The following is a 20,581-nucleotide window of genomic DNA, read 5'->3' on the forward strand; positions in this document are numbered from 1 at the left end:
ATAAACTAATCGACATGTCTATGTAATTGACTAACATAGAATTTTTTAAGAAGTTGGTTGTTAACTTAGTGAGTTTCTTGATTGGTAGGAAAATGGCAATGAGAAGGTGACAGAACGGCTACAAATTTGTATTGGAAAAAATTTTGCGTTCAGAGTCAAGCTCACCACAAGGAGTGAGACAACTGAGCTGATTTGCCAAAGGACATTTGAGACAAACTACCAACTAGAAAAATCATACGAGGAACAACAACACAAAGATATGGCAAGCATTAAAAAAGTATAAACCAACAAAATAAATATTTTTTTTTACCGTAAACGATTAACACATACATGATATTCATAATTGCAGGAGAAAGGACAAGATGCAGACATCATAAATGCAAAAAATCCAACAACGGTCGAAACGGGAAGCCAAGGAAGCCAAGTACTCGATGACAGTGGTGAAGACACAAATATAGAAAGTCAATTCCTTGGTGAACCAACACAAACTGAAGAAGCAGAAAATACCACAAAAAAGAGGAACAGAAACATTGTGTAAGACATTACACTCACAAAATCAATACAAACGATTACCATGACAACCATCGCAAAAACTAACCCATGTATTATACATATAACAAAAATGCAGGGAAGAAGAACAACATGACAACCCAACCGCCAAAAAGTAGCCAACCAAGTATATAGCAAAGCTCAAATCGAAGCAACAACAAAAAAGATTATGATGCTTAGCTACAACAATAAGAGCATTGTCTGCCAAAAAGAAATTGTTATGCACTTTATGATGTTTTTCAGTATTGGTTTAACACACACTTGACATATTTCCACTGTCTCAAAAGTAAGAATGACAATGAATTCTGGTCAAAATTATTCGTGCATAGAGCAACTTACTAACTACATGGTATTACAAATGATAAACACACAAGTTAAACCATATAAACATGTTAACAGTAACCCCGGGGCATCGCCCGGGCCACACACTAGTTATAACATAAAATGCGCAAGCTATGGGCAAATATCTGCTTATTATAATTATTAGCAATAGTGCAATATGAAACAAAATTAAGTAAAACTATGCATGATGGAATTACATTTTAGTTTCTAATTTGCACTATTAGGCTTCCTACAATTTGATCGTATCTCGCCATCGTTCCCGGTCAAAGGATTGATATTGCCCATCTTGATCATTGAATGAGCAAAATGATCAAAGAAAATTTTCTGGTTACTGCTGTAAATCTTGACAAGATCTACAGTAAGAGAATCAGGAGCTGAAAATAAATCTTGATCTGAGATTAGGAGGCCTTTATTTTGCACAAGATTGATGAAATAACTATTATCAAATCTTATGGGGGTTCTGAGATCAAGGCCTATTACACGATCAACATTGCTGTGTTGTGGACAGATTTCTTGCAACTTTGCTAAATATGATGAATTTAGTTCTGGGCTTCCAGAAGGAGCAAAATTGTAGAGTCGAGATTTGATTGTGGAGCAATGAGCAACTCCAATTGTATGACCACCTACACATTCAAATGTGAAAAAAGTTGGCAATAGAACATCTCAAAAAGTATTGGATTGTGACTTCAAGCTAATAGTTGCATTTCTTCATCACTAACTCGACCCGTTTATTTGATAAATTGAGAAATCTAAGTCTCCGATCGAACCAATTTATTAAATGATTCATGACCTGGAACATGGAAATGAGTGTGTTGCTTAATTAACTACTTTAAATGAATTAATTGATCTCTAGATTGTCCTCGCACAGGCTCTTACCCAGAGGCTCAAGCACTTGAAAGAAGGGGGAGTAGTAAGGGGAATTCTCCTCCAACTGCTCCTTACTAGCCACGTGATGTTGATAATAGTTTAGCAAGTAACTTCTTTTATAGTTTCGGGTTTGTGTTTGATAAATTGATCTTAACCTAATCTATTTAGTAACTACTAGTAGTTCATATTGGACAACTTGCTTATTTTCAAATCGTGTCAGTTTTTACCATTGTCATGGTATATCAATAGCCTTTTTGTCATAAATCTTTCTGTAAACTAGCTTTCTTTCTCAATACATGAAATATTGAACATTTTATACTATCTATATACTAATTTTGATGACATTAGTTTTACAGATATATGAAAAACAAATGCTATTATTTAATATTTTGATGGTTTAGTCTCAATGTATATCGTCAAAAATCTAATTTTTGTAATTTTTTTTAAACCAATAACTGAATATTAAGGCCTTGTTTGGTTGTATATAGGAAGTCATACTTCCTAGGAAGTATGACTTCCTAGGAAGTTATTTTTTCCATGTATTTGAAATTCTTAAGAAATGTGAAATTGTGTTTGGTTGATAATGGGAAGTAGAACTTCCTATGGGAAGCTCTACTTACCTAGGGGGACCTAGGTAAGTAACTTCCTCCATTTTGGAGGAAGTAGAACTTCCTAGGAAGTGCAAATTCCCATGGTTTTGTCAACCAAACAACTTCATATACTTCTACTTCCTAGGAATTTGCACTTCCCATGATTTATTTTGTCAACCAAACAAGGCCTAATTAGTCGAAGTGTAGCATTAATATAAGTGAACCTCAATCATTGGACCCGGTTCTTGCTATATCTAGGACAGCTTTCATTATCATCGTTTACTCCATCATGACCATCAAACATCCAAGTATATTATCACTATCAACTACCTGTGAGGACCAAATCTATACAAATATATTAAAGGCGTGTTTGACAATGTATATACGTCACGTGGCAACTCTGTTACTCCATTAGAATTGTGTACATAAATCATGTCAATTAACAAAAGTAAAATTAGCTTGCAACAAGATTTAAATTGATGACCTCTTGTTATTATACATGACACAATTACCATCTCAACCAACTTGTAGTCATGCTTGTGTCTACATTATTATATTTGTACCTTTTAACCGTTGAGTTTCTTTAATACTTCCTCCGTTTCTTAATAAGGGCCTGTTCTCCCCAGCTTATTTTCAGTTCAGTTCAGTTCAGTTCAGTTCAGTTCAGCTCTAATAAGTTCAGTTCAGTTCAGTTCAGCTCCAATAAGTTCAGTTCAGTTCAGTTCAGCTCCAATAAGTTCAGTTCAGTTCAGTTCAGTTCAGATCAGTTCAGTTCAGTTCAGTTCAGCTCTATTCTTTTATAACCATTTTGTTAAATATTATTATTATTATTATGTTGGTATAATTTATTTTACTAATTACTATTATTATTATTATTATTTAAATATATATCATTACTATTAAGTATTATTATTATTATTATTGTTGTTGTTGTTGTTTCTATATATTTTTTTATTATAGCTTTACTAATTATTATTACTATTATTATTAGGAGGAACATGGTTTAGGTCAAAGCACAAATAAACCCACTTTTTTTAGCCCATAAACCAATCAAATCGCGTCAAGACGGTTTATGATTTAATTTTCGCGGTCCAACCCAATCATTATTTTTATTACTAAATATTTTTAAATTATTAAATCTAATTATTAAAATAGTAATATTAATTTACTTCTTAGATATTATTGTTATTATATATCATCGTCAAGTATTAATATATTAATACAAATAATATAAAATAATTATTATTAATTATCATTACTATCATTAATTATTATTATTATTAATTATGATTATTAATATTATTTATTTATAACTATCATTTAAAGATATTCAAAATACTACTATTATTATTATTCATTATTATTACTTATCATTATAATTATTATTTAATATTCATATTATTATTGTTTAAAATATTATTATATATTTATTACATTCAATTTATTTCAAATATAATTCAATTCAATTTAATTCAATTCAATTCAGTTCAGTTCAGTTCAGTTCAGTTCAGTTCAGTTCAGTTCAGTTCAGTTCAGTTCAGCTCTGATAAGTTCAGTTCAGTTCAGTTCAGCTCCGATAAGTTCAGTTCAGTTCAGTTCAGCTTTGATAAGTTCAGTTCAGTTCAGTTCAGTTCAGTTCAGCTGTTTTATGCCGAAGAGAACAGGCCCTAAGTGCAACATAGAGAAAGTGGGGGAATACCAAGAAATGTAGAAAGAGAAAGTTGGGACCACAATAAAGTAAAGTAATTCAAGTGATGAAACAAAAAAGTTGTGGTCCCCTCTTGCTTTTTGGTGGCATATTTGTAATAATATTGAACTTTTTTTTACCATTTTGAGCTTGGTAGCACTTATTGTGACTATTCCAAATAAGGGAAATGTTGCACTTATTAAGAAACGGAGGTAGTATATGTTAATGGAAATGGAAAAAAATACGTATCAAGTTCGGAAAACAATACCAACCCAGAGCAATGTCCGGTCCCAAATACTAGTTTAACTCTCATTAGCAATAACATTTGAGATGGCTCGCTTATGACTAAATTACTATAAACTTACCAGACAATGCAACGAGGTCAGTGAGATTGAGGCCTTTATTTAAGAACTTGGAAGAAAGAGTGGTGAAGTTAGAGAAAGAAGCAGGAAGATCTCTGTTGGCTTCGGCTTGATACGCTGTCGTACTGTCTCTTCTTCCTAACATCACAGTCCATGAAGGCCCTCCTGACTGCAATAGTTAAATTAGTTAGTAACACAAATAATTCGGGGTAAATTTTATATCACTGCGTTTAGTCGCTTTTTACCATACCAAAAAAATATTCAATGGTCAAAAACACAATTTGATTGTAGAGCGAAATAAGTGACAATCTTTTTTTAGGCGTGTCCTAAAATATATAGCAATGGTGATTATTCTTTACAACGTACCAAGGGTTGGAAAATTATTATTTTACTCCTGTTTTAATGTAATAAATCACTTTAATTTATATATATGATAAGTAAGATTTTAAGTTGTCTCATATTAATTCAACGGGTGACTATATTAATTAGTATGGTAGAGATGTAGAACTTTAAACACTAAAGACTATTGTTTCTGGAATCAAGGATGTCTTGGCCTAGTGGTTAAGATTGAGGTGATGTGAACGATAGGTCATAGGTTGGAATCCTTCCTCTCCTTCTTTGTATTGTCTTCGTGGCTCATATGGATATAAAAGACTATTGTTTCTGGAAGAAAATACAAAGAGTAAGAACATCATATATATGCAGTAGTAATACCAAGGAGACCGAACTCTCGGCTGCAAGAGCAATAATATCAGCACAAGAGACAACTCCAGGACAAGAAGCCTCAATGGCATACTTGATCTTGTCAATAACATCGTAATTTTTCCCGAATTTCGTTGTTATCGAATCTTTCTCACTTCGAATGGTGGCACTATTGTCTAGCAGGATTGATGCATCACATCCCTACAACAAGAACATGCAATATGTAATAGACTAACAAAACAAAACATTATCTACTTTCAAAAAGATTGTAATAGAAGTATAGAGCAAAAGTGCACGAACATACATTAACAAAACAATCATGATATTGCTGTCTAAGAAGACCTCCGGCGATGCTAGGATCAGATGACATAACCTCTTGTACCACGTTTCGAACGATCGATTCGACGTGTGGGCAAGAATTAGCATAAAAATCTGGCCTCAGTTGAGCCATTGAAGAAGGTAGTTTGGTAAGTAACATGATCAAAAACACCAACATGTTGATAGAAACAATGGTTACGTAATTGCATGAAGTCCACATCTTTAAAATTGCTTGTATATTAAGATTGTATGTTGAGATTTGAGGATTAATGTTCCTGGTACATATATATAGTTAATTGGATTAATTAAAGTTTGGACGTTTTTGCTGGTAGACAACAAAATTATTTGGTGGGTTAACTGATGATATTCACGGTTTAAGTGCATACAATGCTTGTTCTGGTCTATGTATAAACATCTTGGTGCTATCCCCATAATGTGTCATGTATTTCCACTATGCCAAACTTACTGGAAATTTGAAATGACATGTATGATTAAACTTGTGGAATATGTTACATTGCTACCTGACCACGGAAAACAAAATCTTCGGAATACCTCCTTTTTTTCAAAAAAAACAAAATGATAAGTTAGACATTGGCGGTCTAAAAACTTGATATACGAGCAGTTGATTCCGAGATTAAGTCTCATCTTTTGTAAGAGAGGAATCGCCGATTTCTTTCTCTCCTTGCTAATATACATGATAGAATGTAAAAGGTATTTCCAGAAAAATTATTTTTATGCTTTTCTTGAGTTAATTTGTTAGTACATTTTTACTACACGGTAAATTTATTTATATTTATAAACTAGATGGTATGTATATGGATTTAAAGCAAATAAAGATTGTTTTCAGAGATCTCCATAACATTTATTACAATGACTATGTGAATCTTCAGATTAAATATAAATATTTACATGGATTTGTAGAAATTGCATTTAATTTTCCAAATATTGAACAAATATGATTTTATTGAATGAATAAATGAATTTCCAAAAGTAAAATTTTAACATATGGATTTCCAAACTGAAAGTTTAACATATCAATTTCTGGATTAATTTCATATTTTAAAAATGTTTTATAGTGTTTGCAAAAAGCCAAAAAGGTCTATATTTGATTTGTAACGATATATATTTATATTTGTATCACATATGTTTTTCAAAGGGAAAAAATCATTTGCCAACGTGGTGACATATATGTTTATTCCATGCCTCAATCATCCAACTTCTCACCCGAGTTGCGGAGTTGGAGTCTAATTACTTTCATGGTCCTTTTTCTTTGCATTCATGTCAAAATGAGGAAAATAAAACCCCAAAAATGTCACCATAATGAGACTTTAGCAAGATTTATAATAGGTTTATATAGGCTCAATAAAGACAAATATATATGAATCCAATCTGCCACTACGTGTCGAATTGGGTCGGGCTTGATGGGGTTTACGTCTATTTTGGAAAGGGTCTATATTTATTTAAGTCAATTTTTTAATGTTCAAATTTTCACTAGAAATTGGGCTCATACAAGTGTGAAAAAATTATTTATGAACATTAATATTTTTAAATATCAAATATAAAATTATAATAAAAAATAATATCAATCAGTTATACAATATGATATATATTAAGAAACATATTTAAACAGATTGATTGGTAAAATTTTGGAGATAAAGATTATTAAATTAAAATTTGAAAATAAGAATTATTAATATTTGTGTCAGTTTCTATACATTAATTAGGAGTTTTGCATCCCATATAACCTACTATCATCATCCTCAAGCTCTCTAGAAAGAATGAGTTATATAGAAACAAATTTTGGCAACAGATTTTGAGCAATATAGATTATCTTTTCCGTTACCTATTTAATAGTAATGCTTTTATCACTCTACTTTTCAATTAAATGATGACAAAGAGGCGCAACCAACTAAACTTCGATAAGCCTTCCCCCTCCACCAATCAAAAATTAAAAAAGAATAAAAAAAACTGCAAGCAAAAAAGAAGTAACAAAAAAAAGGACAAATTATAGCCTTTCACAAACTAAATATTTATAATATTCTGAGGATTCTTAACAAAGATTATAGGTTAGTTGAGTATACAAAACCTTTTCCAGCTCCTATGCAAATCCTTATAATAATGATGAGGTCATCTGAGCTATCTTGCATGGTTGTTACTCTTGAGTACTTGTGTTTGACAAGGTACGTATCCAAGTATCCGACTCAGTCATTTACAAAAAAAGTTCCACGATTTCAACCCAAAATGAAGTGTCAAAGTATCCATACTCATGTCAGAATGTCAGGAGTCTAACACCAGTTCTTGAGGAGAAATGTAGAGAGTAGAGTCCACGCGAATATAGCCAGTTCTATGTGAATTCCATTCTACAGCATGTCGATGATTTATGAACAAAGGAATTGCTTACAGGTAACTACAGCTCGAAAGTTGTGCGGATTATTCGACCTTCTCTACTCCACCAGACATATTACTATCTGCAACAGTTTCTCTCACAAACCTGGAACAGAGCAACAAAATCAAACTTCGAAATGAGGATGCCATCTGAGATAGAACTTGGAACATTGATTAGCTCAATGACTGCAAATAGAGAGGCCAGAGGACACTGTACCTTGCAATCTTCTCTTTAGATGATTGCAAAATATAGATTGACAAAGTAACTGATAGCAGAAGACCTGTTCAAAGCACAGAATAAACCATCAATTGCATGACTAGATATTGAGTTGCCCACGCGGTTTTCAATGCACACATTTGACCGTTAATATATGATATTACGTATAATTATATAAAGCTGATGAATATAACAAATCATGTGATGATGTTAAAAAAATTGACATTATTAATGAGCAATATCAATTTAAGCTCTCTAACTTTGACCACAAAAAGGTAACTAAAGAAAAGGAGGGGGTAAGTTTTTAGCGTCATTGATGCATAAAATTCACACCAAAAAGGTACAAGAACTTTACCATCCATTATGAGATTTAGTTTCAGAATGTCTTCATTGAAGATACTAAAAAGCTAGTATAGAAGTTACTTTCCATTACCTAAACAATCCATTGATTTTAAACCAGCCTGCTGCAAGGTAGGTTGGATATAATTTCACAACATTTGGGTTCTAATTTCTTGTTCAAGTGTTCTAATTAGAGAGTTGAGCACTGGAGCTTATACTTCTGCAATACTCGATGAGAATTCACCAAGATAAGGTCATTAGAATAACGTGGTAATTACCTGACCCAAAGAGGAAAAGAAATCCAGAATTGACATCTATCTCTGAGCGTTCTTCCCTGTAATGCATCACAAGACACAGAAATCAGCCAAGAAAGGAGAGACAAATTGAAGCATTCAACGTTACATCCATCCAACCAGACTATCTGCATGGAAGAAAATCTAACTTCTCGAAATCACACCGGAAGGCATCTAACAGGTTTAACACAAAAAGACTACTCCCTCCGTTTCTTTTCACTTCACTCTGGGGGAGAACCAAGGAGGAAGTACAAAAGTATGAGAGAGAAACTGAAAAGTGAGAGAGAGAAACAAAAGAGTGGGTTAAAATATTAAAAAGTGAATGACATGGGTGGAAAAAGAGGAGAAAGTAGATGTGATATGTTACCAAAAATAGAAAAAGCAACAGTGTGTAGATTAAAAAAGAAACAGACTAAAAAGGAAAATGTGTAGATTAAAAAGAAACAGAGGGAGTAGAAAGGAAAAGTGAAATGGGAAAAGTTAAAAGAAAATGGGTATTCTAGGAGCCCACATTGAAATCAAATTGATGAGAATGACTAGAGGTATCCAGTTATATGAGATAGGCTTTAATCGTAGCATATACTAGCATAGGCCTGATAATTATCTTGAATTAATGTACAGTCTAGATAAGTCAAGGAGATAGCAGTATAGCACCACCACATCAGTGCAAAAGTTTCCAAGATATCTAATGCCACAATACTAAGTAATTGAAGACTCATTTCACGTTGTAACAACACCAATAATAAGCTCATAAATGATAGAGTTTAGGTTGTGCTGGGTGCACCGGTCTAAATTGACATCACAAATAGTCTTTGTTCCTTGCATAAGTATATAGGCAACATTCTGCTACCTTAAGTGTTACTAAGAAAGATAACATGACAAGTTTCCATGCCTTCGTGTGTGCTATCAAGTCTTCATGAAACCCTACTATTCTAGTGATCAAGTTCTCATTCTGGTTACTCTATATTACCCTAGTTTTCCTCAGTGGAATATCCAGTACATATGGAGTCACTTCCATTCTTCCATGACAGCAAAGGCTCTCATTGAAAAGAGTTAAAAGTGCCTAATAACACAGAAAGAAATGGCGGAAAATACACTCTAAAGAATGAAGGTCAGAGGAAAGAGAAAGAATGTCCTTGAATGTGTTGTAAAATACTTCCCACAAAAAATTCTAGTAGATCATATTTTCATATCTCCGTCCATACCTCGGTGTAGGTCCGGGATAATCTTCTGTTCGGGGTTATTTCCAACTAGCCAATTAAGAATTCTCGGATGTACTAGCAGTGCATCAAAGATGCAGTCATTGATTTTCCCGAGAGGCTACAATTACCGCGAACATACCCAACTTGGGGGGTTGATGAAATCAACCCGATGAAATCAAACCCCCAACCAAGCAGGAGCTCTACCATTGAGCAATGAGCTCCCACTTAATTCTCTGTTTGCCTAGGGCTTCTTCAATATTATTGCGAATATAGATTCAGTTATTTAAACTAATGACATTTGTTTCTGGAAACTAGATAAAGTAAATGCTGATAATCTGTGGTCAAACTGTAAAATTAAAATGAAAAGCATAAGCATGGGTGCGTTATGAGGAAATTATTTTAAGTTCAGCATCCACACTAACCACGTGTATCTGACAAGCACATGTTTTGGCCAATGTTGGGGATCCCAGAACTGCTTACGTATGTCTGGATGAATTTCAACATCTGCAAGGAAAAAGAGACAGGTAAAAAACCAGATCAGCCTCCAGTCCAACCTCCATCTAGTCTGTTTTATGTTGCTCTGATGAAGAAAGCTTTGAAATGCACTATGACAATCTATTAATCCCAACAGTAATCACTGAATGAAAAAATCGGGGTTAGAAGACAAACAGATCATAAGATACTGTAGAGGGGGATCATCAAGGACTGCACTCTCTAAAAATAACAAGAAAAAGGGGGAAAAAAGAAAATGAGAGAGAGAAACTGTTCCGACTACCGAAAGCTCTAAATTCCCATATATAATTTATCTCTTTTAAGTGATGGAGTACAATACACAATGCTCTTTTGGCGAAAATTAGAAGTGAAAGTTTTGCATCACGATCTGACACGCAGGCCGCAGCAGCAGACAGTTTAATCTGATGTTCTATTTGCAACACTTTCAAAACACAAGCTCACTAAAGCACAATTGTTGTAGAATCAAATTATATCTCACCCAGATCCTTCTCCTATAGGATTAAGAAATACTCCCATTGTTCCCCAAATAATAGGCCACAACTTATTGACAGCTATGTAGGAAGATTTGAGTTAAGTCACAGCAACCATCCTACACAATTTCAAGCTTTACATCCCTATCAATGTAGTCTTTCTTTAGAACTCTTCATTGATGGTATCATGAAGGATAATACCAAAAACTTCAAAATTTTAACTTACTAATTTTACAAAGTGGCCTACCATAATGAAGTGTTCATCAAAATGTATATAAGTTCAACATACATAACAAACAGGATACTTTTGGAAAAAAGATACTTGGACATAATGCGGACTTCAGATAAAAAAACAAAAGTTAGGGTGCTAGAAAACAGATAAAGTGAGGCAATGAATGTGTATGGATGGGGAAAGTAGGCTTTCGACATATCTCTCCTCTTTTGCATAGTTTCTCTTACTTCTATGAACAAATCTATTTTGGATCTCTATTCCAAGTCTCTTAAGCTAGGTGCTACTGTCTCATGGGATCTTTACTTCAGAGTTCAGAAGGCAAGTTAATAATAGGGAGATAGTCTAGCTATCCTAAGCTTCACCACTAAAATCAAATATCTTCTACGACACATAAACCAGAACTTAACAAAACACAAGAGATGCTAAACAAGAAACTTCATAATGGTGACATAAAACGCATTAAAGGAAAATTTTGCTTCTATTTTTCTAGCCTTGAGACCCTTCCTTGATTGAAATGCGGAAAAAAGGGAAACCTCCTATTAGCACTTCATGAGATTATATTAGGTGGGAAGCTCAAGAGCAATATAAACATCAAAGCGAAAGGCCTATATAAGAAACTCAAACGAGAAGTCAGCATTGATTAATGATACTAGACTTAATGAGCTAAATGTTGTCAAGAAACATGCGAATATATTACTGTCTCCAAGTTATTCAAATGAAGGATGTGTATGATAGATCTTGCTAACCTGAAAAAGATACATTGTCTCATGACACAAAGAATAACAATAAGAGGAATCATCAGTACAAACATACTCTTCTTCCCTAAAGATCAAACAACTTAGGACATCCATTACCAATATGAAAAGTGAAAGGGAGAATGAATCTGTGATGCACAAAGCCACCTAGTAAGCCTAAGACCAAGCCACCATACCGTTATCCCAAAGCCTCCAACAATGCTTCCAGTGAACATAAGAAAAATGTTTGTTAAAGAAGTCCTGTCTCATTTCATGATAAGCCTATACATAATCTAACTCAGAAAAATTTTCCACCTAATATCAATTACCACCTTATAATCTGTTGAAGCTGCATTGAAAAACTTGCAGACCTCCAGATACCCACTTTCTTGCAAAGAAATAATTATGGTAAGCATAAAAAGAAGCCAAATTGAAAGCACTTTGACCATAATCTTGTACACATCCAAAATTGAGACTTATAGGTCCGAAAATTTGGACCACAATGACAGTCACTTAGTAACAACTAACAAGATCACTGAAGTGAAGTTTGTACTCATATCCAGTTACTAACTATTCCATTATAATTCATAAAACAGACTTCATCCTTTGAAACACTATAGACTCCTAAACTTGTCATGTTTAGACAACATTTCCATCTCTCTATCAAAAACAACTTCTATGATCTTTTGTCTGAAAGGCCTCTCTCTCCCTCATCCTATACCTCTCAAAGATGGAGCTACAATCAAAACCATCTCAACATATGTTATTCATCAAGCTCAAACAAATTATTCTTATTTTAAAAGGTGAATCGACCTAAATTACCCTTTTCCATCCAATTCAACCAATCATCATCTTTAAGCTCTAAGTCTAAGCATGGATTATAAAAGACACTGTCATCCAAAAATGAAAGAAGCATCTCCAGCAACTATATCTAGTTCATCTTTTGCTAAAAGATTCTTCTATTTTTCAGAACCAAGTACTCCAAAATATTCTTAAAGCAAGTCCACTTTCCCTCAATCTCGTTATTTACAAAGCCTCATCTTCATTCACTAATCATTGGTCATGGTTCCTCCTTTAGTGATCTAACATCACCAACACTGCCACAAGTCCACTTTAACTCCCTCCGGCCAACCTGAAATATCACAGTTATTTTAACCAAAGAAAATTCTTGTAATTGGTTTATGAGGCTGCTATAAGGTTTCAAGTCATAGCAACGCTAATCTTAGTGATACCCAACTTCGCACAACGGATGCTTCTAGGATTAAAATTAGTGTAGATTTCCATGAAATAGTAACTTCTTAGCTTCTATAGCATCAAAGTTGTTTTGTTTACTTTATTGAGTTCCTGTGTAGGAAGCCCTCACCTTCGTTAAGGTGTTTCAGGGTATCTTCTGATTGGCCTTGAATTTTTCTTTTGCTTGACAAAAACTGCTTTTTCCGGCTAAATTAATTACGAAAGAAGTCATACTCTACCTATTCTACATGCCAATCGTCTTCCCTTTTTTCTTATTTATTAACCTTCCCTTGCTTCCTTCCGCACCTCCTAATCTCTGGCTATTGCTTCAACTCGCTAGCCTATATTTTCTATTTGTAGGACAGACCTAGGGTTTTCAAATCCAAAGAGCTATGGTTGGTCGATAGCCTTTGCTTTCGCGTTTCGGTCTTAGTTTCCTCATCTCCACCCTGCAGCCATTCAGTTTGCAGCTATCTAAGATAAGAGAAAGGCTGCTTTTAGGAGTTCTCTTTCCCTAAGACATTGCTAAATGCTAACCCCCCAAAAACAAAGGTTTCTACTAAAATGGTAAGTGCTAAGTGTCAATAGCAAATTATTGTAATTGAAAAATAGTCCTACTTAGAGCTACAATATAGCATATATCTAGGAAGAAATGATCACAGCTAGCTAACTTGGACCATACACTTGTCAATATAATCTCCCTCATCCCGTAGAGTCTGCCAGACTGAACAAAACAGACCTATAAAGAAACTAGTAAAATAAAAGAGATAGACATTTATCTCCTTTAGTGGTTTTTAAATAATAAACATGAACTGCTCCAGATTTATTTCCATGAAATTCACAACTATGGATAAATTAATACCCACGCTAGTGAAGACCACAGAAAGAAGACAATGTATTTGACATTATATAAGTGGAAAGTATGTGAACGTGTTACATCCTAAAATGAACAATGAATAAATACATCCTAAAATGAACAATGAATAAACATTATGGGACACAGGGATTATTGAGTTGTAATGTGAATTATCCTTGGTACATCTACCCTGAGGAAGTAACTCCCCAATACTATTAATTATAGTCATTACTTGGATAGATTGAGAAAATAGCAGCAAAAGCTATAGCTTTGAGCTTGACCATAAAAGTCGAATGTGGCCCACAGATTGCAATGGAGGGAGTATGTTGGTAAACGAAAGGCACAATAAGTGTTCGGGAAATCAACTCTAACTCACCCTTTGAATACCATGACACAAGCTCCTGTTTCCTATTTTATGTTTCCAAGAGCATGCCACCTCAAAACAAGAGTCAATGATTACAACAAGGCGTTACCATGCAATTTTGGTATGAATTATTCACATTTCAGCATGTGTCTTTGCATAAGTCAATATCCTATTCTCTTCAATCGATGGACAATTTAAAGTTTTGACATGTGAATAGGCCTTCAAGATTCAACAAGGTGCATGGCTACTGAAACACTGCTTGGCTGGCCTCCATGAAATACAACTGGCAGAATGGTGATAAATTGAAAGACACTATACATTGAGAGTTGATACTAGTCCTTATAGAGTTGCATATAAGCAATCCTTCTTGCATGAGCCTGGCCCTCACGTGGCTAGCTAAAGCTGGGTTAAATCAGTAGCCAAATAGGACTAAGAGGAGACTATAAGAAGATTTATTTTCCACTTCACAAACACAGCTATGAATAAAGAATCAAAGAATACGAATTTACAGAGACACAAAGGCGCAGCACCTGGTGCACCGTGCACCAAGCTGAAAATATAAAGAAAGCACAAGACAAGCCTCAATCTGTATCCTTTCTGGTTAAAAAAGGCGAAATGGGAAATCAGAGCCAAATACTTAACTGTTCCAGATTCTTTATGCTAACCAACTTTGTCACATAATGGGCTTACAGCAAGATCATCCAATTTTAAAATATAAAGGAATCACTTGTATAGTTGTATGCAATTTGAAGAATTTGCTACAAAACATCATTATCGAAAGAAAATAGGGCAATATAATCAACTCAGCACAAAATTATAAGGATATAGTTGATAGAGAAATATAACATACAACGGTGAGGCATATCAACAACCCTTGCCGTTACACCAAGCAAATCACCTCCAGAGTATCTCTGCAGCAGATATTATCAGGAAGAAAAAGTCAAAGATCCAATTAACAAGATTCCGTATATAAGAACTTGAAGTTGCAAAACCACATATGACCAAACACTAGACTTTTCTTTCACCAATTATGATAGGGAAAAGAATTGGAACGTGTGTTTAGTTTGCTTTCGTTATTGTTTTAAGTTTTATTGAATTTGTTGTAGGTGTTTTGGGGCTTTTAAATTCCAAGGTGTAAAACTTCATTATCGGGCTACTATAACTTTTTAATTAATTCTCTAGGTATGCTATTATTCGACTATTATTTTGTTAGGTTAGTTTTAAAAACTTTTTTCTTGTTGGCGTACGGAGCAAGAAACTCTAGCTATATAATAGACCTAGGTTGTACAATAAAGTTTGAGATCGATTTTGATAATTATTGAGTTGAGCTTTTGGCTTGCTTATCTTCCAAGTATTCTTCCGCGAATACTTATCGTGGCTTGTGCGCTTCAAAACCCTCTAAACCTGCACATTTAGGTTCTATCTTCATTTTTATTAGGGTCATTTAGATCCTATTATCAACTTACTGAAGTATAATCCCACATGCAACTTTAAGCTTAACTGCTTAAGATGTACTCCATCTTTTACTTTCTGACTAGTAAACTAATTTTTTCCATTCCACATTAATTATCCCTTGAAACATCAAAGGAATAATATTTGTTCTCTTAAAAAATTCAATGTACTATTACTTGTCAATTTGTGCACCTCCTAAAGGTTGGTACATAATTGACAGTTAATATGGAATGAAGGAAGCACCGAAAAACAAAGGTGAATGTTAAAGACAACCAGACCCAAACAACATACAAAAAGACCAGGTTTTGGTAGAGACTTTCAATCTAATTAATCGAATGAGTTCACTCTATGCACTCATTCATTACATAATTAGGGCTGGACCTATTTGCATACAAGGCCTGAAGACAATATATAGATGAATGTGAAAGTTGGCAAGACTAATAAGCAGTGCTAAAGACGTCTTATGCTAAGCTTGTACATTCAGAAGTCATGCAAACAATAAAATTTGATTTAGAAAAAATTAAATCATAGATAATTGAACAGGAAAGGCTTCGTAACCTATTCAATAAACAGGTCACATATCCCATGAAATAACTATGTTTCGTTTAGGTTAAGTGATTTCCAACTCCATTGTCAAAACAAACAAAAGGAGGTCCATTATGCAACCTATTTACGAGCTTCAAGTCTATTATAAGAGAACAAATGCTGCTTGATATGCATAAGAGTAGAACTTTCGTGCCACTAGAAAGAGAAACAACACAAAAATTTGTTTGCCATATAACATAAGACTATATAAATGTCTAACTAAGCTTTCGTCTATTTTCTTCTTGTTCAATGGCAGCCAAGCTATGCCTTCACAACCCCGAGAAATATTAACACTTACCAAATGCATGACAATCATTGGGACCTCAGAACTCTTTCGATTGATGATGTAAAGCCAAGGAATCAAGAATTTTTCCCTACCAACTTGGAGCGTTCTACAGAGAGAGGAAATAGGTCAAATTGGTGTAAACTCCAATTCTCCAAGCTATAAAACAGTTAGTATCCTCTACAAGAGAACACCGATGCAGAATGTACAGAAGAGCCAATAACCAACAATATGTGAATTCAAAAATGATAAAGCAGGCCTATTGTGCTGTATCAAAAAGAAACCTTTTGTTCCCATCATCCCATTATATTATTCCCACATACACCTGAGTATATAAAAATAAAAAGCCCAATTCAGCCGAATATAGCATGCATCAAAGAGAACACTGTTCCTGGACAAGAGTTCCAGAATTTTAGCTGCATAGACAAATCAGCAGCCCTACAGTCTTAGGCTCTCTTATATTCACCTTAAAATAATCATTTTCAATAACAGTAAGTTCAGTTACGTAAAAATCAGTAAATAAGAGGAAATACGAAATCAGTAAAAAAAAGTTCAGTTCCACAAAAATAAGTTAGGGGGGGTTTGGTTAATGCACAGGTTACGGAGTTAAGTGCCTTGAGCTGTCAACTACCCCGATTAGAACATTTTATTAAGGTTAAGATCAAGAAGGTGTTCATCCAAAGATGCCTCACAAAAAATTGCATATTTCACAGAGGCGCTCATGGTTCCAACGGGGACAGAATCAAAACACAATATATCTTGAATCCTTAAACAGCTATAACTTCTAATAGAAACAAAGCCCGTCACTGCATCATTCTGCATTTATCAGGTTACCCGAATACTTAGACGAGTAAACATAACTTGGGACACCGAAAAAGCAAAATACTATTCCCTGCATCCTAAAAAAAATTTAAATGCTTCCCTCTTCCAATGGTCCCAAAATAGTTTCAATACTTCGTTTTTTGGAATGGTCCCACCAATTTATTTATTTTTTGGCAATTGGCTCCACCAAATTTTTACTATCCTTATTTCCTTACCTCTATTTGCTATCTGATTTCACATATATTTTACCATCAAAATACAATACATATACTCGTATTCTCTCCTATCACATCTTTTCTACTAAAATGATGAATGGTAATCTAATAACAACTTATATTTCTACAACTTTATGCCTTGATAAATATGGGATGGAGGGGGTATCAACAATAATCTGTGCAAGTAAGACTTGAGTACCCATGTCCAACAGGTACAAATCTAAGTGTCCGAATTTTATGAAGTTTTTCCTTGGCCCAAAAGGAACTGTCGAAGTATCCATACCCATGTCGGAATGTCAAGCACCTCGCATGGGTAGGTGAGGTAAAATCAAGAGTCCAAATACAATTTCTAAACATATGAAACATAGACTTCCAAATTCCAATGATAGATAATAAATATCCATCCCACGTTTACTTTTAAGGCTGCTTGTGCTTCCAAGTTTCAAAAGTTTCAGCACGGTTTACAGCAGAACAAAATCCTCCCTGCCTTGCATTGCAACTACTAACTTGGTCATTTACCTATCTCTCAAGCTTATTAGCTATTAGCTGATTATAATGGCTTTTACGAAGCCACTACGAAGATAGTAAAGAATTACGGGGGAAGATGATAGAAGAAGGCCCAAATTTCATCCATCTTAATCATAAAACTCTATACACAAACGCTATATAGCTTTTCAAAGACTAAACAAATGACAACTCAGTCCCTGCAATCTTAACAATATGGCATATACTAACAAACTCATGACCATGGACATCTTGACAGATCCAATTGAGCTATAAAGCAGACTCATTTTCCACTGAACATAATCCAGCGACAAGGAGAATTCCTACCCAGAGAGAATCCATCAATTGTATACTCTTTAAAGTCTCATTAAAGACTAAGGTCCAAGCATAGGAAGTTTGATATCAACACATGTCAATAAGAAAAAAATACATTAATCTATTCTCAAAATGCTCAGAATCAATGACCCGAAAACAATCCCTCGCTCCCACTCACACACACACATACACAAAAAAAGAGAAAATGGGTATCCTAAAGTTGTAAAGCTAGAGGATATATGTCCCCTAAAATTCCTCTTTTATTTTCCCCCATCAAAATATTCTGATCTTACTAACTAAAGGCTTCACTCTAAACCTTATCAACCATTTATCCACCCAAATTTACTCATAGAATCCAACTGTATTGATATTTGCAAGAAAAGGACACAAATTGCTAAACAGAACAAATCCAACCCACAAGAATCTCACGTTCCACTCAAATTAAAATTGCTCAAAGAATGGAATAAAGAAAGATAAGCTCCATATTCGAAAATTTCAAAAATATCTAAACATATTTATTTTATTCATAAAAAACCAAAAAAAAAAACTTACATTTTATAAGGATCAGCACCAGTGTATCCAGTTGGTTTAGGTATAGGGATTAAAACCTAAGCAACACTAAAATCAGTGAGCTTCAAAATCAATCAAAGTAAAAAGAAAACCCTAATTCTGAAATCAATTGAAGAACAAATAACAAGAAAATCACCTCTCGATTTACGGCAAAAATTGGGCAATGACGACCAACAATATCATGCCAAACAGTTCTCGACTGCAACAAAATCAATCACAATCATTCAATCCAGAAAAAACAAAAGAAAATTTGAGAAATTTACAGTAACTTCGACATAGAATAAGAGAGAGAGAACATACGGAGTGATATTGACCCATCCTGCTCATAGGAACAATGTCGCCTGGTCTATATGCAGTAGAAATGGAAGCCATTGATAACAAAAACACCATTGATATTGTAGCGAAGATCGCAGCTCCATTGATCGCCATTGTTGCGTTATATGGAGCTGTTTTGGCTCTTCTTCTCACTTCTTTTTAAGTTTTTGCCCAATTTTGGCTTTCTCCAAGCTAAATGAGTAAAAGACCAAAGAGTTGAGGCAATCACTCTTGGATGATGATAAAAGCTTCATTTAGCTTTATTCTACTTCTATAGTTCTATATACCTACTAGCTAGCGAGCAACTTGAACTCGACTCCTCAATGTTCGGTCAAAATTCAACTTGTGTTAGCTCGACACACGTTGACTCGGCACGAAATTTTAACGAGCACGACTTTAGCATAATTCTGCTTGACTCTTTAAGCTCGCGAATAGCTCGATAATTTTTATTATATACTTTTTTTCTTAAATTTATTCTATTTAATAAAAAAAGTTTATTTAAAACTAGAGATATAGGGATCAACTTACCAAGTCCAATAAAATTTTAATTTAAGATCCTTGAATATATTTTTATTGTTTAGGTAATTGTTATAGTAAATCTAATATTTTTTCAAAAGAAAAAATTAAGAAAATCAAGGTAAACCTAATTTTCCATTATAACTCTTAACGAATTAGCGAGCTCAAGTCAAGTTTCGAGCCGAGTTGCAAAACAAATTAACGAGCACGAGTCCAACAAGGGTTTAACGAGTTTCTGAGTCGAGTCGAGCAAGGTTTTCAGATTTTCGAATCGAGACAAATAGGGACTTGCTCGCGATCGACTCGATCGATTAGCAACCGTGTATGTAAGTTAGACTATCTATTTAACGGGTTGAGGATATGTGTTTTATACTTCTACCTTATCCCCCCTTTATTGCCTTATGTTCATGATTTGTCGTTTACAAATTGATTATGGTGATTGTTGTTTGATGTATTGGAGGTTTAATTGTGTTCAAATAATGTTGATTAGGAGTTTTTAAAAGAGAGGGAGAGATAGTAAAAATGAAGTGAAAGTAAATGTGGTAAGTGATCGTATGTTTGGAGGAGTTGGGATTTGAGAATAAGTATGGACGAATGACACATATAAGTTATGAGCCATAAACATCAACAAAGCTTAGGTGGCAGAGTTCACAATCATTTATTGTGAATTCAAAATAAGTATGTATCACACGAAAATGAATTATATAAAAAATTGACTATATCATATAAAATTTACCATATCAAATGAA

General features: G+C 34.1%; 2 protein-coding genes across 3 annotated transcripts; both read right to left on the reverse strand.

Moving 5' to 3' along the window:
- Window positions 1–89: 89 nt before the first annotated feature.
- On the reverse strand, window positions 90–5,656 carry LOC104898181 (peroxidase A2). The gene is made up of 4 exons (XM_010685221.4): window positions 5,404–5,656; window positions 5,112–5,300; window positions 4,401–4,566; window positions 90–1,514 (listed from the first exon to the last, which is right to left on the reverse strand). The coding sequence occupies exons 1-4, from the start codon at window positions 5,635–5,637 to the stop codon at window positions 1,099–1,101; spliced, it is 1,005 nt and encodes a 334-aa protein (XP_010683523.2). The 5' UTR covers window positions 5,638–5,656; the 3' UTR covers window positions 90–1,098.
- Window positions 5,657–7,403: 1,747 nt separating this feature from the next.
- Window positions 7,404–19,567, reverse strand: LOC104898182 (hypothetical protein). 2 transcript variants are annotated; one of them, XM_010685222.4, is made up of 9 exons: window positions 19,302–19,565; window positions 19,138–19,200; window positions 18,984–19,039; window positions 16,591–16,684; window positions 15,106–15,166; window positions 10,276–10,357; window positions 8,637–8,692; window positions 8,020–8,083; window positions 7,404–7,908 (listed from the first exon to the last, which is right to left on the reverse strand). In XM_010685222.4, the coding sequence occupies exons 1-9, from the start codon at window positions 19,428–19,430 to the stop codon at window positions 7,848–7,850; spliced, it is 666 nt and encodes a 221-aa protein (XP_010683524.1). In that variant the 5' UTR covers window positions 19,431–19,565; the 3' UTR covers window positions 7,404–7,847. The 2 variants fall into 2 exon arrangements, with proteins under 2 accessions (XP_010683524.1, XP_057252185.1); XM_057396202.1 differs by lacking the exon at window positions 8,637–8,692 and having other exon boundaries at window positions 19,302–19,567.
- Window positions 19,568–20,581: the final 1,014 nt, after the last annotated feature.

This window comes from Beta vulgaris, chromosome 7, assembly GCF_026745355.1.
Source record: "Beta vulgaris subsp. vulgaris cultivar EL10 chromosome 7, EL10.2, whole genome shotgun sequence".
Classification (NCBI taxonomy): Eukaryota; Viridiplantae; Streptophyta; class Magnoliopsida; order Caryophyllales; family Amaranthaceae; genus Beta; species Beta vulgaris.